This window comes from Polypterus senegalus, chromosome 4 (assembly GCF_016835505.1).
Source record: "Polypterus senegalus isolate Bchr_013 chromosome 4, ASM1683550v1, whole genome shotgun sequence".
Classification (NCBI taxonomy): Eukaryota; Metazoa; Chordata; class Cladistia; order Polypteriformes; family Polypteridae; genus Polypterus; species Polypterus senegalus.
Window position 1 is genome coordinate 14,727,468 of NC_053157.1, and position 24,439 is coordinate 14,751,906.

The window sequence follows — 24,439 nt, forward strand, 5'->3', positions numbered from 1 at the left end:
ATTGACCCCCTTAAATACTCTTTCTTATTATAGAATTCACCTGTGTGTATAGGTCAGGGGTCACTGAGCTTAACAAGCCAATTTGAGTTCCAATAATTAGTTCTAAAAGTTTTGGAATCAATAAAATGACAACGGTGCCCAAATTTATGCACCTGCCTGATTTTGTTTGAACAATTATTGCACACTTTCTGTAAATCCAATAAACTTCATTTCACTTCTCAAATATCACTGTGTGTGTCTCCTATATGATATATTTAACTGACATTTTTTATCATAACAACCAACGATTTATACAGGAAAATAATGACTATTAACAAGGTTGCCCAAACTTTTGCATCCCACTGAATAAGTCGGTATTGAAACCTGAAAAATCGATGATAAAATCAGACCCTGACTTATACGCCCGTTCAAAAATGCGACACTTAATTTTTTTTTTATAACTTCTTGCCTCCTCCAATCTCGCACCAGTTTCTCAGACAAGCATAGCAGTTACCGATTTCTTTCGCTACGTCAACAATGTTTAATTTAAAACCAGCTTCATATTTTCTTTTGATTGAATGCTCCATCGTAGAATAAGGGATACTCTTACTATAAAGGTTTACGAGGGTGTGAGACACACAAAACAGTGTGAACGTTGCATTGAAAAAAAAGGCAGTGTGCTCCGTGGTGACTCTCTCAGGTGGCCATTAGCATATTATTATCTCTTGGACCAAGATCGTGAGTTTTCCACATTCAACTTATACGATCAACATTATAAAATACCAGAAATTAGAGAAATTAAAGTCCTGACTTTTTTATCCATGAGAATATACGGTAGTCCTTTCTGAATATTATAGTTCTCTCTTTATGCGTGTGGGTGAACCCTATAATATAGTCTTAAAAGCAAGATGCTCCTCCATATATCTAATACTAGCAAAATACCCGCGCTTCGCAGCGGCGAAGTACTGCATTAAAATTTTTATTAAGAAGAAAATTAAACCTTTTTAAACTGAGCGAAAATATACCAATAATTATTTGTTAAGGATCTTTTTGTATACCACGTTGTCAGTTCGGCCCTCTGGTTGTAATATGACCAAGCTGTGCGCTGAGCTTAGTCTTGAGCATGTAACGTACAGTTGGCCATGTGAACAGTAATCTTGTCTAAAATCTCACAGCTTGGATTGCTGCTGTCATAATCGGTTTGAGTTTTATGATTTGTTTCAATGACGACAGTATTTGCAGGATTTGTTGTGTTGAAGTCACATTTGGCATCTGTCAAGCGTTGTAAGCACACAACCGGTTTCATCGATAAAATCACATCCAACTTTTGAAAGTTTAAACATTCATAAACATTAAAGTATCCACTACTGAAATCGTCACCTGTCAATCTAAGATGTTTAAGAGGGATTGGCGGTTTAGAAAGGTGTAAAATATTTGGCCATTTCAGTAAACTTGAAAGCGACAACCGAACAATTCAGCAGCAGCCATCAACTCACATGCAGAACCACAGGTGAAGGGCTTAAGCATTTCACTCTTCTAGTGCTCCTGTGTAGTATAATTATCTCCCGTACCGTCATCAGTCCACACCTTGAACCTGTCCCAGTCATTCAATACATAAGACACAATGTTCCTCAGATATCAAGAGTGAGCCTGATATGGCCGTGCAATATGTAACAAAGAGAATGGAAAAGGTAGGTTCTATCTCCGGGCATGGAGAATGTAGAGACCGGAGCGACGGATGGCCTTATATAGGCAGGCAGCCAACAACGTGGGAGGCGTTGGGATGGGGGACCCAACGCCACCTCACACAGTGACCGAGGTGCAGGCTATGGACGTATATATGTATGTAAGTAGGATTCAGTTAGCGTTGGGAACCCGTGTACCAAATTTCTTGAAGATGGGCCCATAAGTAACAAAGACTGTTGAAAAGTTCAATATGGCGGCCGACAGTGGCATCATACCACCGAAACAAGTATGTACATTGGTTTCGGTTAGCGCAGGGAAGCCGTCTACCAAATTTTGAGAAGATGGGGCCATAAATAAGAAAGTTCAACATGGCGGACGTTGTTGACCGTTATGACCATTACTCGTAGAATTTCGAAATGAAACCTGCTTAAATTTTGTAAGTAAGCTGTAAGGAATGAGCCTGCCAAATTTCAGCCTTCTACCTACACGGGAAGTTGGAGAATTAGTGACGTTGGAAAGTTCAATATGGCGGCTGACAGTGGTGTCATACCAACGAAATAAGTACAACATCGGTTTCCATTTAAAGTTCAATATGGCGGCCGACAGTGGCATCATACCACTGAAATAAGTACAAAATTTCAGCCTTATACCTACACGGGAAGTTGGAGAATTAGTGACGTTAGAAAGTTCAATATGGCGGCTGATAGTGGCATCATACCACCGAAATAAGTATGTACATTGGTTTCGGTTAGCGCAAGGAAGCCGCCTACCAAATTTCGTGAAGATGGGGTCTGCCTTCTACCTACACGGGAAGTTTAAAAATTGGTGACGTTGGAAAGTTCAATATGGCGGCCGACAGTGGCGTTATACCATTGAAATAAGTATGTACATCAGTTTCGGTTAGCGCAGGGAAGCCGCCTACCAAATTTCGTGAAGATGGGGCCATAAATAAGAAAGTTCAACATGGCGGATGTTGTCGACTGTTATCGACCGTTATGACCGTTACGTGTAGAATTTCGAAATGAAACCTGCTTAACTTTTGTAAGTAAGCTGTAAGGAATAAGCCTGCCAAATTTCAGCTTTCTACCTACATGGGAAGTTGGAGAATTAGTGATGAGTGAGTGAGTGAGTGAGTGAGTGAGTGAGTCAGTGAGGGCTTTGCCTTTTATTATTATAGATTTCACTAACTGCTGACCTTGCAACAGAGATCAGGGAAGTCCTGTAAACTATCCTGATGTCCTGGCTAAATTGCCCACCATGGCCTGGTTATTCTGGCCCCCTATTTTTAATTGCCTCTCTCTCTCATCCTTTCACCATCAGCTAATGTGTGGTGGGCGGACTGGCGCAATAATGGCTGCCGTCACATCATCCAGGTGGATGCTGCCTATTGGTGGCAAGTAAAGTGGCGCCACGCTCTCTTTGAGTAGTGAGAAAACTGCTATATAAAGGTAAAGAAGAATTAGTATTATTATTAACACATGAAGGAAATGATTGTATCTTTCTAATTTACTGCTCTGTTCCCCAAAATGCACATATAGGAATTGAAGTCCTGTTTTCTGCTATGTTTAAAAATAATTAAAAAGGAAGAAAAAAATCCCTCTTAGACAGTTTATTTATAAGGAAGTAAACAACATACAGTACACCAAAGCACAGACCTCTACATGTAAATCATTTGTGGAAGCATTTAAGTTTCATGTTGTAGTACAGTAAAGTTAGGGATTTAGTTGTTTTTTATGTATAGTCTAACATTTAATTTTGAAAAACCTCTTCAATGAAACTCTGGAGTCATGTATTAACAAAAGAAAACACTGTTTACCTTAACGTAATCCTGACTCTACTGAGGTTAACCTCATGTAAAAATACTTACTAGATGATATATTTCAAAATATACCAAAGAAAGTCACCTCTGTTTCAATTTATGTTTGTCAGTTAAATTAAAAAAACAATCTGCAAACTTTTTTGTTCAAAAAACATTCTAAAGAGGCTTTCTCTTCATTTTAAATTGAAAATCATACTTGGTGTTAAAAGCCAGTCTTAGAATGTTTAATGTTAATGTTAGAATTGCTTCATTTATTTTTTTTAATATGTTTTATTTTATTAAAATCCAAAAACATTCCATACATGCAATTCAAGTTTAACAAAACTGGTTTGAAAACTCATGAGAAAGAGAGCTAGGTCAGCAGAATAGCACTTTAATAATAGTAAAGATATGTAAATAAATAAATAAATAAAAACAGATAGAATAGAAAGAGAGGGGAGAGAATCCACTTCCTCAATTTAAATGCTTATTCTAAAATGTTATTGATCAGATCCTGTCAGGTTTGGAAAAAGTTTTGCACAGTGAGAATTTGATTTTTTCCAGTTTCAAATAGTATATAGCATGTGACAGGCGCCTGGCGTCCATGCCCAGCCGGGACGCCCCTGCACACTGTATTCAGGGGGAGCAGCCCTGGACAGTGCAATACCTCCCCCTGGACGTTAGATGGCCGTCCCCTTGGGCTGGTGTAGTGCCTCAGTTTCCCACAGGGCTCCCTGGGAATTGGAGTTGGGGGCAGCCCTGTTGGGTCCCACAGGTACCACCAGGGGGTGCTGTGTTTGGGACTCCTGAACCCGTGTGGGCAACAGATTCATCACACCTGGAAGTGCCACCGGATCTTGGTGATCAAACACCTGAAGCACTTCCAGGTGACCTATAAAAGGGAGCCAGCAACCACCACTCATCGGCCAGAGTCGGGTGGAGGAGGACAAGGTTGCTAGGGAGGAGTGGTGGTGCCAAGGAAGAGAAAAGTGATTGTGCTGTACTGGTGGTTACTGGTGCTTGGGACTGTGTTGTGGCTGGGGGGATTACAGGGAAGACGTGCCCTCCAGCTGAAGAGAAATAAAAGTCCTTTTATTTTACACGTGCCTCCCGTGTTCAATCTGTGTCGGGTCAGGCGCTATATAGTGCCTTTCACAAACATCAGTTACCCACTGACTTAACAGAGGTGAGTTAGGATTTTTCTAGTTGAGCAAGATAAGTCTACATGCCAATAGTGAAGTAAACACTTTTACAGTTTGTTTGTCCTTCTCCACTTTAAGCTCCCTCTGTGAGCCCACCAGACACAGCTGTTAGTGGGTTAGGAGGGATCGTGACACCAAGGCTCTCTGATAGGCATTTAAAGATTTTGGTCCAAAATGTTGCTAATTTGGTGCAGGCCCAAAACATGTGGCCCAAGCAATCTATATCAAGCAATACAGTACATCTCAAAGCCAATATGAAAAGGAGAACACAAGTGAATTCTTTTACTTGATCTGATGAATGTTTCATATACTGTATGGAACATTAAAGGTCTGCTTTAGTATGGTGAAGTTAGGGTATCAGTCATCTTTTTATGAAAAGTCTAACATTAAATTTTGAAAAATTTCTTCAATGAGACATTATAGAGTCGTACATTAACAAAACACAAGTGGATTCTTTCACAAGGTTTAAGGATGACCTGGATTCAGGAGCTAGCCTGCATGGAGAGCAATTGAAAAGAGTAGATAAATTTAAATATCTAGGATCGGTGGTAGCCTTAGATGTAGAATCACACAGAGATAACACACAGAGTGTAGTGTGGATGGAACAATTAGAAGAAGGTATCAGGAGTGTTGTGTGTTCAGAGAATTAAGATGAAGGTTAAAGGTAAGGTTTTTACGACAGTAGTAAGACCAGTAATGATGGATGCGGCTGAGAGATGGACAATAAAGGGTGCACAGGAGAAGTTGGATGTGGCAGAAATGAGAATGTTGAGATGGATGTGTACAGTCACAAAAAAGGACAGAATAAGAAATGAGACAATCAAGGGTACAACAAAAGTGGGACAGACATCTAAAAAAAAGTACTGGAAAGGAGGTTGAAATGGTATGGACATGTGATGAAGAGAGAGAAGGAATATGTGGGCAAAAGAGTGATGGGAACGAAAGAACAAGGAAAGAGAAAGTGAGGTAAAGCAGAGGTGTCTGGATAAAGTAACAGAAGGAAAAGGCTTGACTGGGGAGGAGGTGCAGGACTGAACTGGAGAAGATTCATCAACCACACATAGAGGTGAGATAAGATGAAGAAGAAGAAGATGATTCTTTAACTTGAACAGACGAATGCTTCATAAATAGATTGGTGAAGGTCTTCTGACATCCTTTTCCCCTGTTCATAACAATTAAAAAAGAAAAGGATAAGACCAAACATTTGTAGTGGATGCAAAATGTCTGAATTATGGTCCAAGCAGCTCTCTGAGAGGAGCTGGCACAGTATCCCATTTGGGTTTGTTTTCCACCCATATCCCCAAAGATTATTTTAACTGGCAATTCTAAATTTCCTCTATTGGATCAGGTACGGGCCATAACATAGTCTCATACCATGCCTAGTGTTAATTCCTGCCTTGTACCCAGTTATGTTTGGATAGATCTCCTGCTCCCCAAAGGGTTAATCTTGTTAAATTAGACCTTCGACCCATAACACACAAGACTATGCAGGGAATGTTCTGCATGCATGAAATACAGTATGCAACAACAACAGTTTATTTCCTGGATAGCCCAAAATCACTCAATGGGCTTTAACAAGCTCTGCTTTTGACAACACCCAGCCTCAACTCCCTAAAAAGACAAGAAAAAATTACTCCCTCCCAAAAAAAACCCTTGTAAGGAAAAAAATGTCAATTCAGAGAGAGACCCCCTTCCAAGTATGTTAGGCGTGCAATGGGTGTCAAAAAATGAGGTGATTACAATACACAAAACAGAACACAAGTAATCCTCTTCACAGAGATAGATGGCTAATCTAACATGGATAGCGCAGAAATATACTGCTCAAAAAATTAAAGGAACACTTATTAATCAGAGTATAGCACAAAGTCAATAAAACCTCTGGGATAGCGATCTGGTCAGTTAAGTAGCAGAGGGGGTTGTTAATCAGTTTCAGCTGCTTTGGTGCATTAGAGGGGTAACAATGAGACAACCCCGAAAACAGGAATGGTTTAACAGGGGAGGCCATTGACAATTTTCCCTCCTCATCTTTTCTGACTGTTTTGTCACACATTTTGCATTTGGCTACGGTCAGTGTCACTACTGGTAGCATGAGGCGATACCTGCACCCTACAGAGGTGGCACAGGTAGTCCAACTTCTCCAGGATGGCACATCAATATGTGCCATTGCCAGAAGGTTTGCTGTGTCTCCCAGCACAGTCTCAAGGGCATGGAGAAGATTCCGGAAGTCAGGCAATTACTCTAGAAGAGCTGAACAGGGCCATAGAAGGTCCTTGACCCATCAGCAGGACTTTGGGCAAGGAGGAACAGGATGAGTACTGCCATAGCCTACGAAATAACCTCCAGCAGGCAGGCCACTGGTGTGAATGTCGCTGACCAAACAATCAGAAACAGACTTCATGAGGGTGGCCTGAGGGCCCGATGTCCATTGTCAAACTTAATATATAAATATTTTAATTAGAAAAACTGCTTCTCATAAGAGTGAAGGTTTGTTTTGCATATCAGTGGAAACATTTTGCTTAACAATACCTGGTTGATTTTTTATTTTGTATACTTAACGTTTATTAGAAATCATCATAGTATTAATTAATGATAATAATACAAGTAAATGTAGTATATCTTTGTTTTTGTTGATTAATCTGTGGAAAGCACCTTGAGTTGCATGTAAATGTAGGATACTGTGCTATAAGTTATTATTATTATTATTATTACATGAACCTCTTTACATCCAAGCAGTTAAGCAGTGCAAAGGCTCATTTACAGTTGGTGAAAGCCTTTTTGTAATCATATTCTACCAGTACCAGGCAAGAGGACAATGACCTTAATGAGGATGCTACAGCATAAATTGGATTTGTCATATTACATAAACACCAAAAGCATTGGCTGTGCCTGCAAAGTCTTTTTTCCACAAAGACAGCATTGTTCTCAGAAAAATAGGGAGTATCTATGTCATCTCTTGAATCTATGAAAGCTTTTTATTCTAACAAGCGGACAGACAGTGTCACACATGTCCGGCCACATGATAATCTTTTTCTTTTGTTTGTAGCTTTTGGTAAGTAAACCCTTTTAATATCTTTTCCCCAAAATAAACTATTTTATCTACAGATAATTTTCAAATATCAAACTTTTAATACCACTTTATATAGGACAGAACACAAAGAGAAGCTACAACTGTAACTTAGAAATCAAAGTAAAGAATAATCAACCCAAATCACAATAAAGCAGAAACTAGCTTTACTCTCTCCGACAAGACTTACATCCTTCAAATTGTACAAAATGGTATTGAAAAATATTTTCTGACAAGTTTTTAACCTGTCAAAAAGAAATCTCTTAGACCAGTAAATGTAAAATGCAGATTCAGTGTTGTGAGGTTTAGCACAGTTGGTGCCATGTATGATTAGGACTGCCACACGTCTCAGAGCTGTAGCCTCCGCTCAGTTTGGGGTTTGTGGGGTTTTACTACGCTGATTGAAAGCACACAACATACCAGATACAAGGCGTTTCATCACAGCCATCATCAATCATCAGACTACGTTTTAGCACTACAGCCTTTTAAAGTTTGGGTTTGAAGGCTGTAGTGATTCAGCTGTGGCTTTTGTATATTATTTATTAAATACTAGCTCTGTAAGCCTGTGCTGTAAAAGGTCGAGGGTCCTAGAAACTATTGAAATCGTCAGAAAAAAAACTGAAATGTAGAGATGTCAAGTAGTTGACAGGAACTACTCTGGGCATCTCTCTCCTAGGAGGATTTGCTTTGCCGATGTTCTCGTATCGCTCGTGTATTAGCGGTGGGAGGAAAAGTAAAAGGCTAAGCGACTTTGTCTTTCTTCTGAGGTTTAATTTTGCTGAAGTGCTCGCCTCGCTTGTGTTATTAGCGGCTAAGCGGGTTTTCTGTTTCCTTTGGAAGTGGAGCCCTTACCCCGACTCCACCTCTCACTTCCGGGCCGGACAGACAAACACACTTCCACTTGTATATGTTTATATACTGTATAAGATTACAAAATTAAAATAGGGACTATATTTTTCACCAAAAGGCTACAATAAAAATAGTTTAATTGAATTAGTACAAGTGAAATTGAAAATTTGAACACATTATATTACAATTTACATTTAGAATTGCACCAACTCCAACTCCTGTAAATTTGTTCCCGACTCCAACACCACAGCCCTGACTAGGACCAGTAGAACAGCAAGGGATTTGATTTTGTCTATTGATACTGATAGTTTGTAATGTGTTCATTCTTATGAAGTACCATTCCTTGTGGTCATTATTTTGTTAATAAAATCTCTTATTGTTGACCTCCTAGTTGTCACTCTGGATTAAGGGATGGCTTGGGAGTGCCCAAAAGTGCAAAGAATGCATTGAGGCTAACTAACAATCTCTTGAGGCCCACCAAGGTCTTGCTGCCTAGTTTACGATTACAGCAGACTAACATTTTTTTTGAGGGGCAGTTGTCTTTTTTAAAATATGTGATGCTATTTGCGCTTGTGGGGAGTCCAATAAAACTGGAAATGGGCTCTGATCTCCAAAGGTCATATGAGAAAACAAATTTCCCCTCTGGGATTAACAAAGTATATTAAAAAAATATACATACATATTAATATTATGAGTCAGAATTGTTCTTAATGTAACCTAGCCAGTTTTAGTTAGAACAAGAGGAAAATAAAGGTTAAGTGAACATTTAAGAATGATAAGCAAATATTAAAAATTCTGCATTATATCTAAGTCTGAAAAGGCACATTTGAAATATCTTAAAGCAAAGCATTAAATAAAGTGGAAAAAAAAGTGTTGATGCAAAGTTGTTGAGGAACAATGGTACACATTTTACGAAGCGACCTCAAGGTGCGGACCTGTGAGGGACAGGGGGGCTCCGGACAACCTGATGATATGTGAGTGAGGTGAGGTGGAGTTGGGTGGCATGGATGAACGGACAAAGCAGCTGGGAGCATGCATTGTTGCTAAACTTGTTGCTTTAACTTCATTTTAATCTTAATTTAACTTAATCCTGATACTCTATATGTTCAATTTCCTCAAAATAACTATTCATGGTGGCTCTAAAATCGGTACTGACCCCTACTCTCTTTTCTGTTTCTTTTTCCGGTTTCTTTGTGGTGGTGGCCTGCGCCACCTCCACCTACTCAAAGCTTCATGATGCACCAACATTGATGGACTGATTAAAAGGCAGAAGTCTACGTGACCATCATCATTATGAAGCCCTTCCGTGAGAATCCTAAATCCAAAGAGGACTGTTTCATTTATGTTAGGTAGAATGCCCAGAGGGGACTGGGTGGTCTCATGGTCTGGAATCCCTACAGATTTTATTTTTTCTCCAGCCGTCTGGAGTTTTTGTTTTTTCTGTCCCCCCTGGCCATTGAACCTTACTCTTATTCGATGTTAATTAATGTTGATTTATTTTGTTTTATAATTGTGTCTTTCATTTTTCTATTCTTTAATATGTAAAGCACTTTGAGCTACTGTTTGTATGAAAATGTGCTATATAAATAAATGTTGTTGTTGTTGTTGCTAAAGTCCTGAACGGTGTGGCATAATTGACACTGGAGAAGCCAAATGGTCCTTTTTTGGGCCACTCACAGGCAATCGCCATAAAAAGGCTAATACAATTCCTCCACCTCTCACAAACCCACTGGCCTTTTCTGTAGAAAGTGTACTTGTAGTCTGACAACAGAAATGTGAGATATATTCTTAAATGATAAGGAAGGAGATAAAAAAGAAATGATCAAAGAAAAGACACTTCTATGACTACTTAAAGATAAGTAAAAAAAAAAAAACACATGATAGTGACAATTAAAACAAAAACAACAAATAGCAAATAGCCTCTGGAAAATAATATTATTAATAACACTAAAGATGACATGAAAAGGATCTTTCTGATTCTTAGCATTAACAGAACAACCAAGGAGGAAATCAATTATGTTGGGAAGAGTAAGGATGAAGAAAAACACACAGAAGAGGGAAAAGCAAGAACTCCATTTAGGCTTTTCTAATATTTTCTTCAGTGAAAAGGTTAGTAATGTGAGTTGCAACAGTGGATTAGTATTTTAGTATTTTTGTTAGTAAAAAAAGGGTAATTATAATGCAGAATTCTGTTAGATGATCTGCTGTACAGGTACATCTCAATAAATTAGAATATCATTGAAAAGTAAATTTACTGTATATATTTGCTATTAAGTCGGGTCTTGAAACACAAAAAATCGATCATAATATCAGACCCTGACTTATACACCCGTTCAAAAATACTACAATTACATTTTTTTTTTTACTTCTTCTCGCTTCCTCCAATCTCGCATCAGTTTCTCAGATACATCGAATTTTGTTGTAGCAGCGCAGTTACCAGTTTCTTTCACAACTTCAACGACTTTTGATTTAAAACCAGCTTCATATTTTCTTTTGATCGTAGATAAGGGATGCTCTTACAATAAAGGTGTACGAGGATGTGAGATACAAAATACACAAAACAGTGCAAACGTCACTTCGGAATAGTTTGGGTATTACCATGTGGTCACGTAGGCACAATACATATAAAAAAAGGCCGTGTGCTCCGTGGTGACTCTCTCAGGTGGGCGTTAGCATATCGTAATCTCTTGGACCAATAGCGTGAGTTTTCCGCATTCAACTTATATGACGACATTATAAAATACCGGAAATTATACGGTAAAATCCAGCCCTGACTTATACGTGGGAGAACTTAAACATTAGTATATACAGTATTTCAGTGATTCAATTCAAAAAGTGAAACTCATACATTATATACAGGTATCTGCCAATCCAGCAAATTGTCCCTCAGTGAAAAAAACTCTAAGCACCACTCACTTTTATAAAAAACATGTTTTTTTTTTCATTGGATCAAATTATTACATATTGCTTATGTTTTGAAAATTATTGTAATATAAAAGAAAGGTAATTGCAGTCTACAGTATTCACTGCTTAACTTGTTATTGGTTCATGTTACTGATATGACTGAATACATTCTTTCACTATTTCAATGTGATAAAAGCATCAACTATTCTAAACTTTACGGCATTTCAGTTGTAGCGCCCCTTTATGCGAGGTATTACGGTAGTTGAGGCAGCGGGCGTCTTCTTTTTTTTTCATGTAAACAGAGAACTGTAAGGCAGACTTTACCAGAGAGGCAGAAGACCGTAAATATTAGTCTTCACATTTAAGAAAATTTTGCAAATAACTGAGAAAAAGAAAGCAGTGAATTTGTCCTGTGTAATTAAACAAACGGCAAGAAAAGCTACTTTAATTAACTCAGACCAGGCTTGTTTTAAGTGCAGCAGCTTACATTTTTAATTAGAAAAAGACAAAAAGAAGAATTTGAAATTGCTGCTGAGTAAACAACCAGCTTGTTAGCTTAACAGCAAAATTTGTCTTTGACTTGCAAACTTGTTAAGCATGTTAGCCTTCTATCTTTCTGATAAACATCTTATGAACATTTCATAGATTTGTGGCTTTTTTGTAAGGGTTTGTACTGTGTTTATTTTTTTTTTGTTTGTCATACAGTATTCATTTTGGTAAGAAATAATAATAAAAATACATTTTATTTATACAAGGCGCCTTTCTGATAACTCAAAGACACTGAACAAACAATAAATAAATAAATAAAAAGACACATTATAAACAACTTAAAACATCAGATGAGTACTTCATTATTAAAATGGCAATCCATATTTATAATGACACCTCGAGAATTAGGGCGACACAATGGTGCAATGATGGTACTGCTGCCACGCAGTAAGGAGGCCGGGGATTGCGCCTCGGGTCCTCCCTGTGTGGAGTTTGCATGTTCTCCCCATGTCTGTGTGGGTTTCTTCCGGGTGCTCCAGTTTCCTCCCACAGTCCAAAGACACGCAGGTTAGGTGGACTGGCAATCCAATACTGGCCCACCTGTGTGCTTGGTGTGTTTATGTATATTTGCCCTGAGTGGCACTCTGTCCGGGATTTGTCCTGCCTTGCACCCTATGGTAGCTGGGATAAACTCCAAGAGACCCCTGGGACCCTGTTCAGGACTGACCTCAAGAACTAGGAATGTCAGTTTGGTACACTAAAAAAAAAAATATCATAAAACGGTATAAGTAGTGCACAAATTAAATTGTGACTCTGCCTAGGATAAGTGCCCTTAGAAAATGGTGTGTTAAGGGCTCATCTTCACGTCACCTGGCTGAAAGATATTTTTCAAAATTCACTACACAAACCGTCTTCTTACCAATTATTCATATTAATTCAAATCAAATTGGTAACTATAAAGCAACTGTGCATTGTGACCTCTTAATCTTGATAGACTCATTTTATTGAAATATTAGCATTGCATGGACTCCAAAAACAAGCAAAGCTGCAAGTCCTGGGGACTTTATCTGCAGCATACTGTACGAGTTGCATTATACTGTAAAAGCAGAGAACAAATCCAAACTAAGATCAAAGCTAACATAAACAGGGGATATAATCCAGCCAACTATTATGAATAACACAATTCATCTTAAGAGAGCAGCCTACACGAAAACGTACATGCTGCCTTCTTAGAGCTTTTTACTCCATGCGTCTTGACCTTTATTTAGTCTCGGAAAACCAAAAGGAATGCAGGGGAGATACTGTATGACACCTGCAGAAACTATCAAATATGTTTTGCTTTGTTAGAACCTTTTACTTAAAATAATTTCTTCTTTTGTCATTAGTCCAGAAGAAGAAAAAGGAGTGCAGGGGAGATCTAACACCTGGATACACTGCCCTCCATAATATGTGGGACAAATACATGTTTTTCCTTGATTTAGCCCTCTGCTCAACAGTTTAAAATTACAAATTAAACAATTCACACACTCTGATTAAAGTGCACATCGCAGACTTTCATTTAAGGAAATTTGCATACATTTCGGTCACATAACACTTTTTCTACAGTGTCCCCCTATTTCAGGGCACCTCAGTTGGCGTCACATGTGTTTGTAATTCTTCTAGGGTATTTAATTGCTTCTTAAGATTCCTCTCTTTAATTTAAAGGCAGTTTACAAACAGAAGAACAAAAAAGAGAGTGTCACATTCAATGGAGGAATATTTCGGACAAAACTAAGTAAATAAATAAATAAATGCGCAAATAAATAAAAGTACTGTGAAATGTGAGCATAAATAAATAAATGTGTCATGAAATGAGTGCCTAAATAAATAAATATGTCATGAAATGAGAGCATAAATAAATAAATGTGTCACAAAATATGTTTTTTGTTGCTTATTTATTTATTTAATTTTGTCCGTAACATTCCTCCAAACCATCATGAAATACGACTTGAAATAAAACTGTCACTTTCACTCGTCAAAGTTGAGAGGGTGGGCTCTAACACGCCCTCTAGTTACTGATTGGTGAATCGATAGCACAAGAATTAATTAGAAAGACGCTTACTACTGCTGATGAAATGGATTCTGCCGAAGATATTACGTATTTCAGAGAGAGAATTGAAGATTTATCGGAAGAAATTGCAATGTTGGCGGCCCTTTTAGACTCTGATATAGATTAAACTATTTTTGAAGATATCGAGGAACTGGTGGAAGGGACTCGACTACACTCCAGTTCAGGTGACACAGTTCCCTGCTATGGACGTCCATCCTTTGACATTCCAGCGGAGTCAATAGAACACCTTCTGTTACGACAGATTGCAGATCTATATGGTGTATCGGAGAAGACGATCACAAGGCGAATGACCCGGTTTGATATACGGCTGTATTAGTTTAGATACTTTGACATGGAATGCCCAAAGCAGCGCCAACTAAAATTTTGATCTGAATATTTGACCCTTGTTTTACGAGTATAAAGTCAGGTGCATATTCGCAGCTACTTTTTCAAACAACATTGTAAGAACATTGCGATTTCTTCCGATAAATCTTCAATTCTCTCTCTGAAAACCATAATATCTTCAGCAGAACCCATTTCATCAGCAGTAGTAAGCATTTTTCTAATGAATTCTTGTGGTATCGATTCATCAGTCAGTAACTAGAGAGTGTGTTAGAGCCCACCCTCTCAACTTTGACGAGTGAAAGTGACAGTTTTATTTCAAGTCGTATTTCATGATGGTTTGGAGGAATGTTACGGACAAAATTAAATAAATAAATAAGCAACAAAAAACATATTTTGTGACACATTTATTTATTTATGCTCTCATTTCATGACATATTTATTTATTAAGGCTCTCATTTCATGACACATTTATTTATTTATGCTCACATTTCACAGTACTTTTATTTATTTGCACATTTATTTATTTAATTTTGTTAGAAATATTCCTCCATAACATTCATGCCCATTGCGGACAGCTTAAAAACTCAGGTGATGGAAATTTCTCATCTGAACAAAGGATGGCGCCATTTATTAACACTTTGTCTATTGTTCCATCTGTAGACCAGAAGACTGAAGGCTTTACTACCCCTTATGTCACTTCTGGTGTCCGTCCGACTTGGACCCGCCTCTTCCTGCCAGATGATCTTACTACCGGACATTCCACCATCTTGAATCAGTCACTCTTGAGACTTGTATCTGTGAAGACATTTCTTTTCATTTCTGACGTGTTTGTAACCCACATCCATCCATCCATTATCCAACCTGCTACATCCCAACCACAAGGTCACGGGGGTCTGCCAGAGCCAATCCCAGCCAACACAGGGCACAAGGCAGGAAATAAACCCCGGGCAGGGCGCCAGCCCAACGCAGGTTTCTAACCCACATTTGTTTCCAATTTTATTGGGTTTGCCTTATGGGTGCCTCAACTCTTTGCGATTGTGGTTTCTCTTACCGAAGATTAATACAATTAATACCATTGATTGAGACACTCTTACCTAAAATCAGACAGCCCAGTACAGCACACTACTACTCAGTCTGGCCTTGACAGGCTAACCTGTACCATCAGATGCATGTGCTTCATATTCAACAGCCAGGATAATATAATAGAAAGGGACCAGAAAATGGCAATTCCACACCAGGCCGGGGGGCAACGGGTTGCACTAAACCTCTCTGTCTTTTCTCTCTGCAGACCACATACGAGAAATCTTGCCTGTCCCGGCCCCGAGGATGTCACTTCCTGGGAACTGACTATAAAAGCTCTCATCCTTCATACTTAATCAGTTCTACTTTGGACTCGAATCTGTATACATTGTAATCAAGTGAAAGCCTTTTGCAGCCAAGGAAACTATATGGGTGGCTGCCCCAAATCTTCTTGCATATTCTCCGTTAATCCGATAAACTTAATGTCACTGCTGAAATACTACTGTTTCCATAAGGCATGTCATATTTTAAAAGAAAGTTGCTACTTTGAAAGCTCAGCCAATGAAAAACAAAAATCCAAAGAATTAAGAGGGGTTCCCAAACTTTTTCATAAGACTGTATATATATGATTTTACTTAGGACAATACACTGCTGGGACAGCACGTTGGCACAGTGGTAGCATTGCTGTCTTGCTCCAAAGAGAGATTAGGGTTCACATCCTCAGTTCACTATGCGTGAAGTTTGCATGTTCTCTCCGTTTTTCCTCTTCACAGTTCAAAGAAATGCAGGTTGGATGCACTGGCGATCCTAAACTGGCCTGAGTGTGTGTGTGTGTGTGGTGTGCCCTCTGTCTAGGGTTTGTTCCTGCCTTGCGCCCTATGCTAGCTGGGATAGGCTCCAGCAGACCCCCGCGACTCTGTTCAGGACTAAGCAGGTTTGAAAATGACTGACAACACATGGCTGTTTTTCCTGTTTTCAGCAGACCAGTTAGCTGGACCCTCCCGTTACTTTTTCTGGTTTACATTAATGAAATTGATTCTGATGTAGTTAGTAAACTTGTGAAATTTACAAATGACACTAAAATTGGAGGGATGACAGAATTTAAAAAGACCTGGACGAGCATCAGAACTGGACATAAACTCGGAAAATGCAGTTTAATTTAGGAAAGTGCAAAGTTCATCACATGAGCAAAAGGAACATCAATTATAAATACAAGACGGGAGAAAAAGAGCTACAGAAAGCAACTTCTGTAAAGGATTTAGGGATTTATATTGACACAATGTTTACATCGACAAAGCAATTAAAAAGGCAAGTAAAATGTTGAGTTATATTCAACCATTTTTATGATATAACCTAAGGGACGTTATGCTCAGACTATATAACGCACTGGTAAGACCTCATCTGGAGTGCTGTATGCAGTTCTGGTCACCACGGTACAAGAAAAACAGAGCAGCACTTGAAGGTGTGCAGAGAGAACAACCAAGTGCATCTCAGGACTTAAAGACATGTCCTCCTGTGACAGACTTAGAGAATTAAACCTGTTTGGTCTCCAGCAGAGGAAACTGTGCAGGGGGCCCCAAATCCAGATCTTTAAAATCCTCAAAAGCATTGATAATGTAGATCCAGCAGAATTCTTTCTACTTAAGGGTGACTCACATACCTGAGGATAACAGTGAAAATGAAGGGGAAGTGCATTTAGGACTGAAGTCAGTGCACAAAAAGTTGTGGGACTCTGGAACAAACTACTGACACATGGAGGTGAGGCAGAAACCTGGACAGACTTTAAGAACAATCAAGATGAGATATTAGCTATTAGCTAAACAAACGAGCTCGGTGGACTGAATGGCCTCCTCTCTTCTGTCAGGTTTCTTATGTATTCTTCAGTTTCTTTTTTCTCCTTCATAAAACCAAAATAGACATTGTTAGAACCAGAACAAGCAAAATATGAAGGTATTACTACCAGGCAGTGGAGTGTGGTGTGGTGGCTAGGTAGCATCTCAGTTCAACACCTACTTTAAACATTTTGTGAAACCCTGACTGTGCTCCAATTGTAAAGAAAATGTAAACATTTGTAATCAATACAGATCTTCTCAGCTCAGCTGCCTTGGGTAAAATAGGCTATCAAATAAATATAATAGTAGCAGTAATAATAATAATAATTAATAACCACCTTAAAAATGGAAACTGAATCGAGGTCATAGCAGCTGGTGAACTATACAAACATGCTGGGTTCCAACAGGACAAATTTATACAACACAAATTATATATACTCTAACATAAAAATATACATCACGTCTCTCACAAATACATGCATGCCACACAGTTAAAGCTACTAATACATCCATCCATTACCCAACCCGCTATATCCTAACTACAGGATCACGGGGGTCTGCTGGAGCCAAATCCCAGCCAACACAGGGCGCAAGCCCACTGCAGGGCACTCACAGACACACACACACTAGGGACGATTTCAGGATCGTCAGTGCACCTAACCTGCATGCCTTTGGACTGTGGGAGGAAACCCACGCAGACACGGAGAGAACATGCAAACTCCACGCAGGGAGGACCTGGGAAGCAAACCCAGGTGTCCTTACTGCGAGGCAGCAGCGCTACCACTGCTACTAATAGAGTTGAACAAAATACCAACGGAGTCTTTTCAAATGCTTACAAGGAAGACTGCATGTCTCGTGCCTGTGTATTTTTCCTAAATTTAAATCGGTGCTTAAAGGAACATGTTTTGACTCAATGGACGCAGTAAAGAAGAAAGTGTCAGATGTCTTGAAACAGCTAACAGAAACTGATCTGCTCCACGCCTTTGACCAGTGGAAACCAAGACTGCATCAATGCGTAATTGCAAATGGGGAGTATATTGAAGGAGACAAGCATTAGAATTGTTATATAAATAAAAGTGAGTTATTGTGTCAGTCTTGTTATTTAATAGACAGACCTCGTACACCCTACCAACCTTCGGAGTGATACACTGGTCACAAGCAGACCTGACGCAGCTCCAAAGAAGAACGCAAACACCACCACCCACAAGCAGCCATAGTACAACTCGCTCTTCCAAGTGCTGAGGGAGGCAGGCGTCTCATAGATACAATTCATTTACAAAACACACAACAGGGTACATCAACACGATACAAAGCGATAGTTTATGCAGACACAAACTACACACCACTTAACTTCTATGCTAAAGACAACATCACAGAGAACAACCACACAATTTAAAACACAAGTATGGGCCCTGAACACAATAATAAATAACAACAATACATTTCATTTAATAAGCGCCTTTCTTTGCACTCAACCTTACAATGAAATTAAACAACAGTAATAAGATATAAAAACAAAGAGGACAATAAAATCAAATAGCAGTTTAAGTACAGAGGTAGTAGCAAACATCAAAGATAAGTTCATAATTGGTATGCCAGTTTAAAGAGATATGTTTTGAGGGCAGCTTTAAAATGTGTTATTGCCTGGCAGACACCTTCATGAGCTTGATCAGCCCCTCATGGATAAGACTGTGTCAAACAGCATGATATTCCACGGTGACATGTTTAGAGAGACAGAAGGGTTTATGCTAGCCATACAAAATGAAGTTATAAACATGAGAAAGTACAGAAAATATATTCTTAAGGATGCCAACATTACAGACAGCACTTGCAGATACTGTCATGAGGTACAAGAAACAATCCAGCACATCACATCAAGGCTATAAACTACTGACGTGGGCAGACAACCAGCTCAGGCACAATCAGAACCAGATTTCTCTTTATTGGCCAGGTACACTAATGTGTACTAGGAATTTGTCTTTATAGTAGAAGTACAACATACAAGAATACAAAAGATAAATATAAGAAGATAATATATCAAATCATAAAATATGATGCAGCATACAAGGGAAATACAAAAAAATAAAGAGCCACTAGGATTAAAATGTCCGGGCTGTCTAGTGTGCAGATAGCAAGATAACAAACATTACACATCAAGAACTAGTAGACACATACACGCCAGATTATAAGTACAGTCAGTCATTTTCTAACCCACTTAGTCCTGAACAGGGTTGCATTTTGGGTTTGGTTTGCTGGAGCCTTTCCCAGGGCACAAGGTGGGAACAAACCCTGGATGGGGTGCCAGTCCATCACAAGGAAAACACACACAAACACCAACCACACACTGGGGCCAATATAGCATCGCCAATCTATCAATCGCGAACCTGCATGTATATGGACTGGGAGAGGAAACTGGAGCACCTGTAGGAAACCAACACAGACATGGGGAGAACATGCAGACTCCACGCAGGGAGGACCCGGGACGTGAACCCTAATCTCCTTACTGCACTACCAATGTGTCGCCATACTGTTCTCAATAATAAGTGCACCCCACCACAACACTAGAAAATGCCACTTATAAACTATACGGGGGTAGAACCATACTGACCAACAAAAATATCCACAATAGAACAGCAGATATGACACTGGCAGACAAACAAAATGAAATGACCTGTTTTTGCTGCTAATTAACTCCTTTTCCTTTCATTTTAATGGACTCATTTTAAAATTTGTTCCCCTGAATTTGCTTCAATTCTTTCCTTAAACAGAAATGAAATGTGAAGTGAGCCAACAGAAGACCAACTGTGTCAGGGCTTCAAACTCCAAACAATTTCACTCCAACCAGTTGCTTAATTAGGCGGCGATTCTTGTTGTTAATTAAACCTGCTCTTTAATTCCATGATGTGTTGCTGCTCTCGTTGAGCAATAGCAGACATTTCCGAAATTGTGGATTTTCTCTTTTCTAATGGCACTGGTAAAATGTTTTGGGGGAACTGAGCAGATCAACATTCCTGAGATCTCCACTTTTCTATATTTTCAGGTATGGTATGATGGTCACAGTTTGCTGGTCAGGTTTTGGTTCATTTTGTATCTCGTTATTGTTTGGCTGCTAATTAAGGAAAAAGAAACAATTAAGGGGGCCAAGTCTTCAAGAGCAAGTCAATCACAATGAATTAAAAAGGAGTTAATTAGCAGCAAAAACAGGTCACCAATTAAGAAAAGGGTCAGAATAAAAACCTGCAGCCACTGCGGCCCTCCAGGACGGGAGTTGGGGACTCTGCTGTACTGGGATAAGGGGTTTGAAGAAAAAAAAATGAATGACTAAATGAGTTTGATTTACTCAAATCTGCTAAAAATAATAAAAGACATTGTAAAGGAGTTGGTATAATCACATTGTGCTCATTTAGGGTTAGTAATTTATACTCAAAGTGCACCTTAAACAGAGTGCTTTTCACCTCAGCACGTGCATTTGGAATTTAGGGTAAAATGAAAATCCACCTGCATCAGTTAGTGTCAATTATTATAGAAACTAGATATTAAGCCCGTTACAATAACGGGTGCTAGAACAGTAGTGCATAAACATTACTAGGAGCAGTCTATATTAAATGGCAAGGGACCTTGTATGTGGCTGTAATATGCGTCCCTGTATTGTGTGCCTTTCATTTTCTCTCTCAGTAATACTGGTTTGTATTTCCGTAAAATGCCTGTAATTTTGTCTGACAGTAATACAGTGGAACCTCGGTTCACGACCATAATTCGTTCCAGTTCTCTGGTTGTAACCCGATTTGGTCGTGAACTGAAATAATTTCCCCATAGGATTGTATGTAAATACAATTAATCTGTTTCAGACCGTATGAACTGTATGTAAATATATATATTTTTAAGTTTTTAAGCACAAATATGGTTAATTATACCATTGAATGCACAGCGTAATAGTAAACTAAATGTAAAAACATTGAATAGCACTAAGAAAACCTTGAACAACAGAGAAAACTAACACTGCAAGAGTTCACGCTACAGCCTTACGACCCGCTCGCTAAAAACACTTTTTTTTAATGAGTTTTAAGCACAGGGGAAAAAATGAACATTTGAAAAATCTGTAATTTAATAAACAACCAAGAAAAGTAACATTGCAACAATGCACACGCACACCTATGTGTGTGTCTCTCACGTGTGTGTCTCTTAAGCGCACGCCTGTGCCTGTGTGTGTGTGTGTGTGACTTGCGTGTGTGTGTGTGTGACTCGCGCACGCCCGTGTGTGTGTTTGTGTGACTCATATGTGTGTGTGTGTGTGCGCGTGTGTGTGTGTGTGACTGACTCACGCATGCCTGTGTGTGTGTGTGACTCGTGTGTGTGTTTGTGTGACTCGTGTGTGTGTTTAGGTAACTCATATGTGTGTGTGTGTGTGTGTGACTGACTCACGCATGCCTGTGTGTGTGTGTGACTCGTGTGTGTGTGTGTGTGTGTGTGACTCATGCGTGACTTGTGTGTGTGTGTGTGTCTCTCTCTCTCTGCACAGGGAAAGCACAGGAAGAGACTGAACACGTGCTGTGTGGCCCCGCGCATGCGCACTTCACCAGAAGACACACACACATGGACACTGGACGCACACAAGGGTTTTATTAAAGAGGATGATAAACTATAATGAGAATAATAAAATGACATCAAATAATACATTAAATGTATCTTTAACGCACAACACGTGCTGACAAACTCAAACATCTTACCTGAAGGAAACAGCCATCGACAGGTGAGTGCTCCTTAACCTTGGCTTTATAGACTTGTCTCTCAAAGACTGGTTCATTGTCATTGATGTCTTCAAGCACGACGGTAACAGTGGCTGTCGATGACAAGGTTGGGTGTCCAGAATCAGTAGCTACAACAACAAAATGGATGATGGGTTCTTCTTCATGATCTAGGTGAGATGCTGTGGTTATCAGACCAGACTTGGAGTTAATATTAAAACGGAAATTGTGTACAAGGTTCAAAATTGCATAGTGGACAACAGAGTTGATTCCTTCATCTGAGTCTTTAGCGTGAACTTGGAGAAAGGCGGTTCCCTGGGGTACATCTTCTGATATATTTACTGTAAGCTCTTGGTGGTCAAACACTGGAGGATTATCATTGACATCAGTGACCTTAAGTAGAAATATCTGTTCACTCCATTGAATTGGGGATCCATAATCAGAGGCAACAATCTTAAGCTCATATAGATCTGCTGTCTCTCTGTCTAAATTTCCATTAACACATAGAAAGTAAATCGAACCCGCTGTTGTCTTCAAAATAAATTGACCGTCTCCACCTTCCAGGGACACCTGAATTTTCTGGTGATCAGCAAGGTCTGGATCGGACACGGATATCCTGGCAACATAGTCCCCTAGTGCAGCCCCTTCAGAGACCTCACAGTCGCCAGACTCACTCAGAAACATGATGTCAATGGAAGGGGCATTGTCATTGACATCCAACACTTTGATAAGGACAAATGTACTGCCAAGCTCTGGCTGAGCACCATCATCCTGTGCTTGAACTATCAGCTTGTGGTATGGCTGAGTCTCATAGTCCAAAGGTTTGTTCAGAGTAATGAGGCCAGTTCTGTTGTCAATCACAAAAAGCTCACCTGGATCACTTTGCCGTCGGTTAATCCAATAAAAGACGACTCCATTGTTTCCAATGTCTCGATCTGTAGCAGACACCTGACAGACAGAAGTGGACACTGGCGCGTTTTCCCAAATATATGTCAGATATTCACTTTGATTAAACACCGGGGGGTTATCGTTTTCATCCAAGACATTGATATCTACCCACATACTTCCCATTTTGGAGGGGCTTCCACCATCAAATGCCTCCATTTCTAAAGAGTAGAAATCAGCGACTTCCCTGTCCAATTTTCCCATCAAGATAAGATCGATGTTAAGAACATTATTATCACCTCGTTTATATTCTAATTTAAACATGTCTCCTGGATTTCCTTCCGTTATCTGGTAACCCTGGGTGCTGAAAGGCCCCTCATCCAAATCTATTGCTCCTTCAAGATGAAATCTTGTCCCAGGTGGGCTCTGCTCTGAAATATTCAGTTGTGTCCTCTCCCTGGCAAACACTGGGGAATGGTCGTTTATATCAGTAACCACAATCTCCACCTGGACCATCTCTCCATCTAACGTGGCTGCCACAAACGCGTATCTGTCCACGCTTTCTCTGTCCAGCACCTTTGCAGTAGTTATGATTCCGGTGTCTCCATCAATCTCCAGATCGCGAAATACATAGGAATCTCTGCTTTCAGAAATAAAAAATCCACTACTGGCCGTCTCTTTAGGGAGTCCTGCTCGTATATCACCCACTATAGTCCCGACTGAGAGCCCTTCTTCAACGGACAAGCTGAGGTTGTGGACCTGACCGGAGCAGATATGAAGGAGCGCAGACAGGAGGGCACACAGATGCGGGCTTCGAGACATTGACACCTGAGGCCGACAGCGTCGGCTTGCCAAGTTATCCATCTTACTGTTTAGACAACCATACCATCCCCGACTTTTAAACGGTTTGCTTCTTCTTCTTCGAGTGGGGTGAAGAATGTTGCGCACTCGGTGAATCCAAACAACCGCCGCTCAAAACTGCAGCGCGCTTGGAAGTTGCGAGGTGCGCGCTCAGCAGGTTCAACAATCTCGCATTAGTATTAACGGACTAGCTGCAAATATAAAGTGGCGTCGTCAGGGCGCGCATCAACGCTTCCACAATACGTTTACTTTCTTTCTTCCCGATGCCCTCTTCCCGAGCTTACCTGCTTGCAAAGTGTCTGCGTAAAGTTTGCCAGTGGAAACTCCGAAAATGACTACGAATGCTGTTAAAATAAGAGACAGCGTACCGCGTGAGCAGCGACCAAGCGGATTGAAGCTCAGCCTCAGCTAAACTCCGCTGGCGCCGCAGTAGGGGCGGGGCCACCTGACTAGGCGCGCACACTGCTCTCCGTTCGGTCGGCGGCCGCTCGCTCATACACCACAAGAAGAGGCGTCGAGGGTCGGCGAAGAGTTAAATCGCTGTCACATCTGTCAGATTTGGTGATTTCTTCACTCTCACTTGGGCTATTTCTAAATCTGTCATGCATGGAATTGAATGGCGTGACTCCTCATTTTGGGCTATTTTTCTTGAAACTGTGCGCGACTTTGAAAAGACTAAACGGTGTCTATT

At 39.9% G+C, this 24,439-nt stretch overlaps 1 protein-coding gene across 1 annotated transcript in view; it reads right to left on the reverse strand.

Moving 5' to 3' along the window:
* Positions 1 to 24,135, reverse strand: part of dchs2 (dachsous cadherin-related 2) — a 128,179-nt gene extending 104,044 nt beyond the window's left edge. The window contains exon 1 of the mRNA XM_039750280.1: positions 21,985 to 24,135. Coding sequence (XP_039606214.1) covers positions 21,985 to 23,751 — 1,767 coding nt within the window. The 5' untranslated portion in view covers positions 23,752 to 24,135. The remainder of the gene's footprint in view (positions 1 to 21,984) is intronic.
* Positions 24,136 to 24,439: the final 304 nt, after the last annotated feature.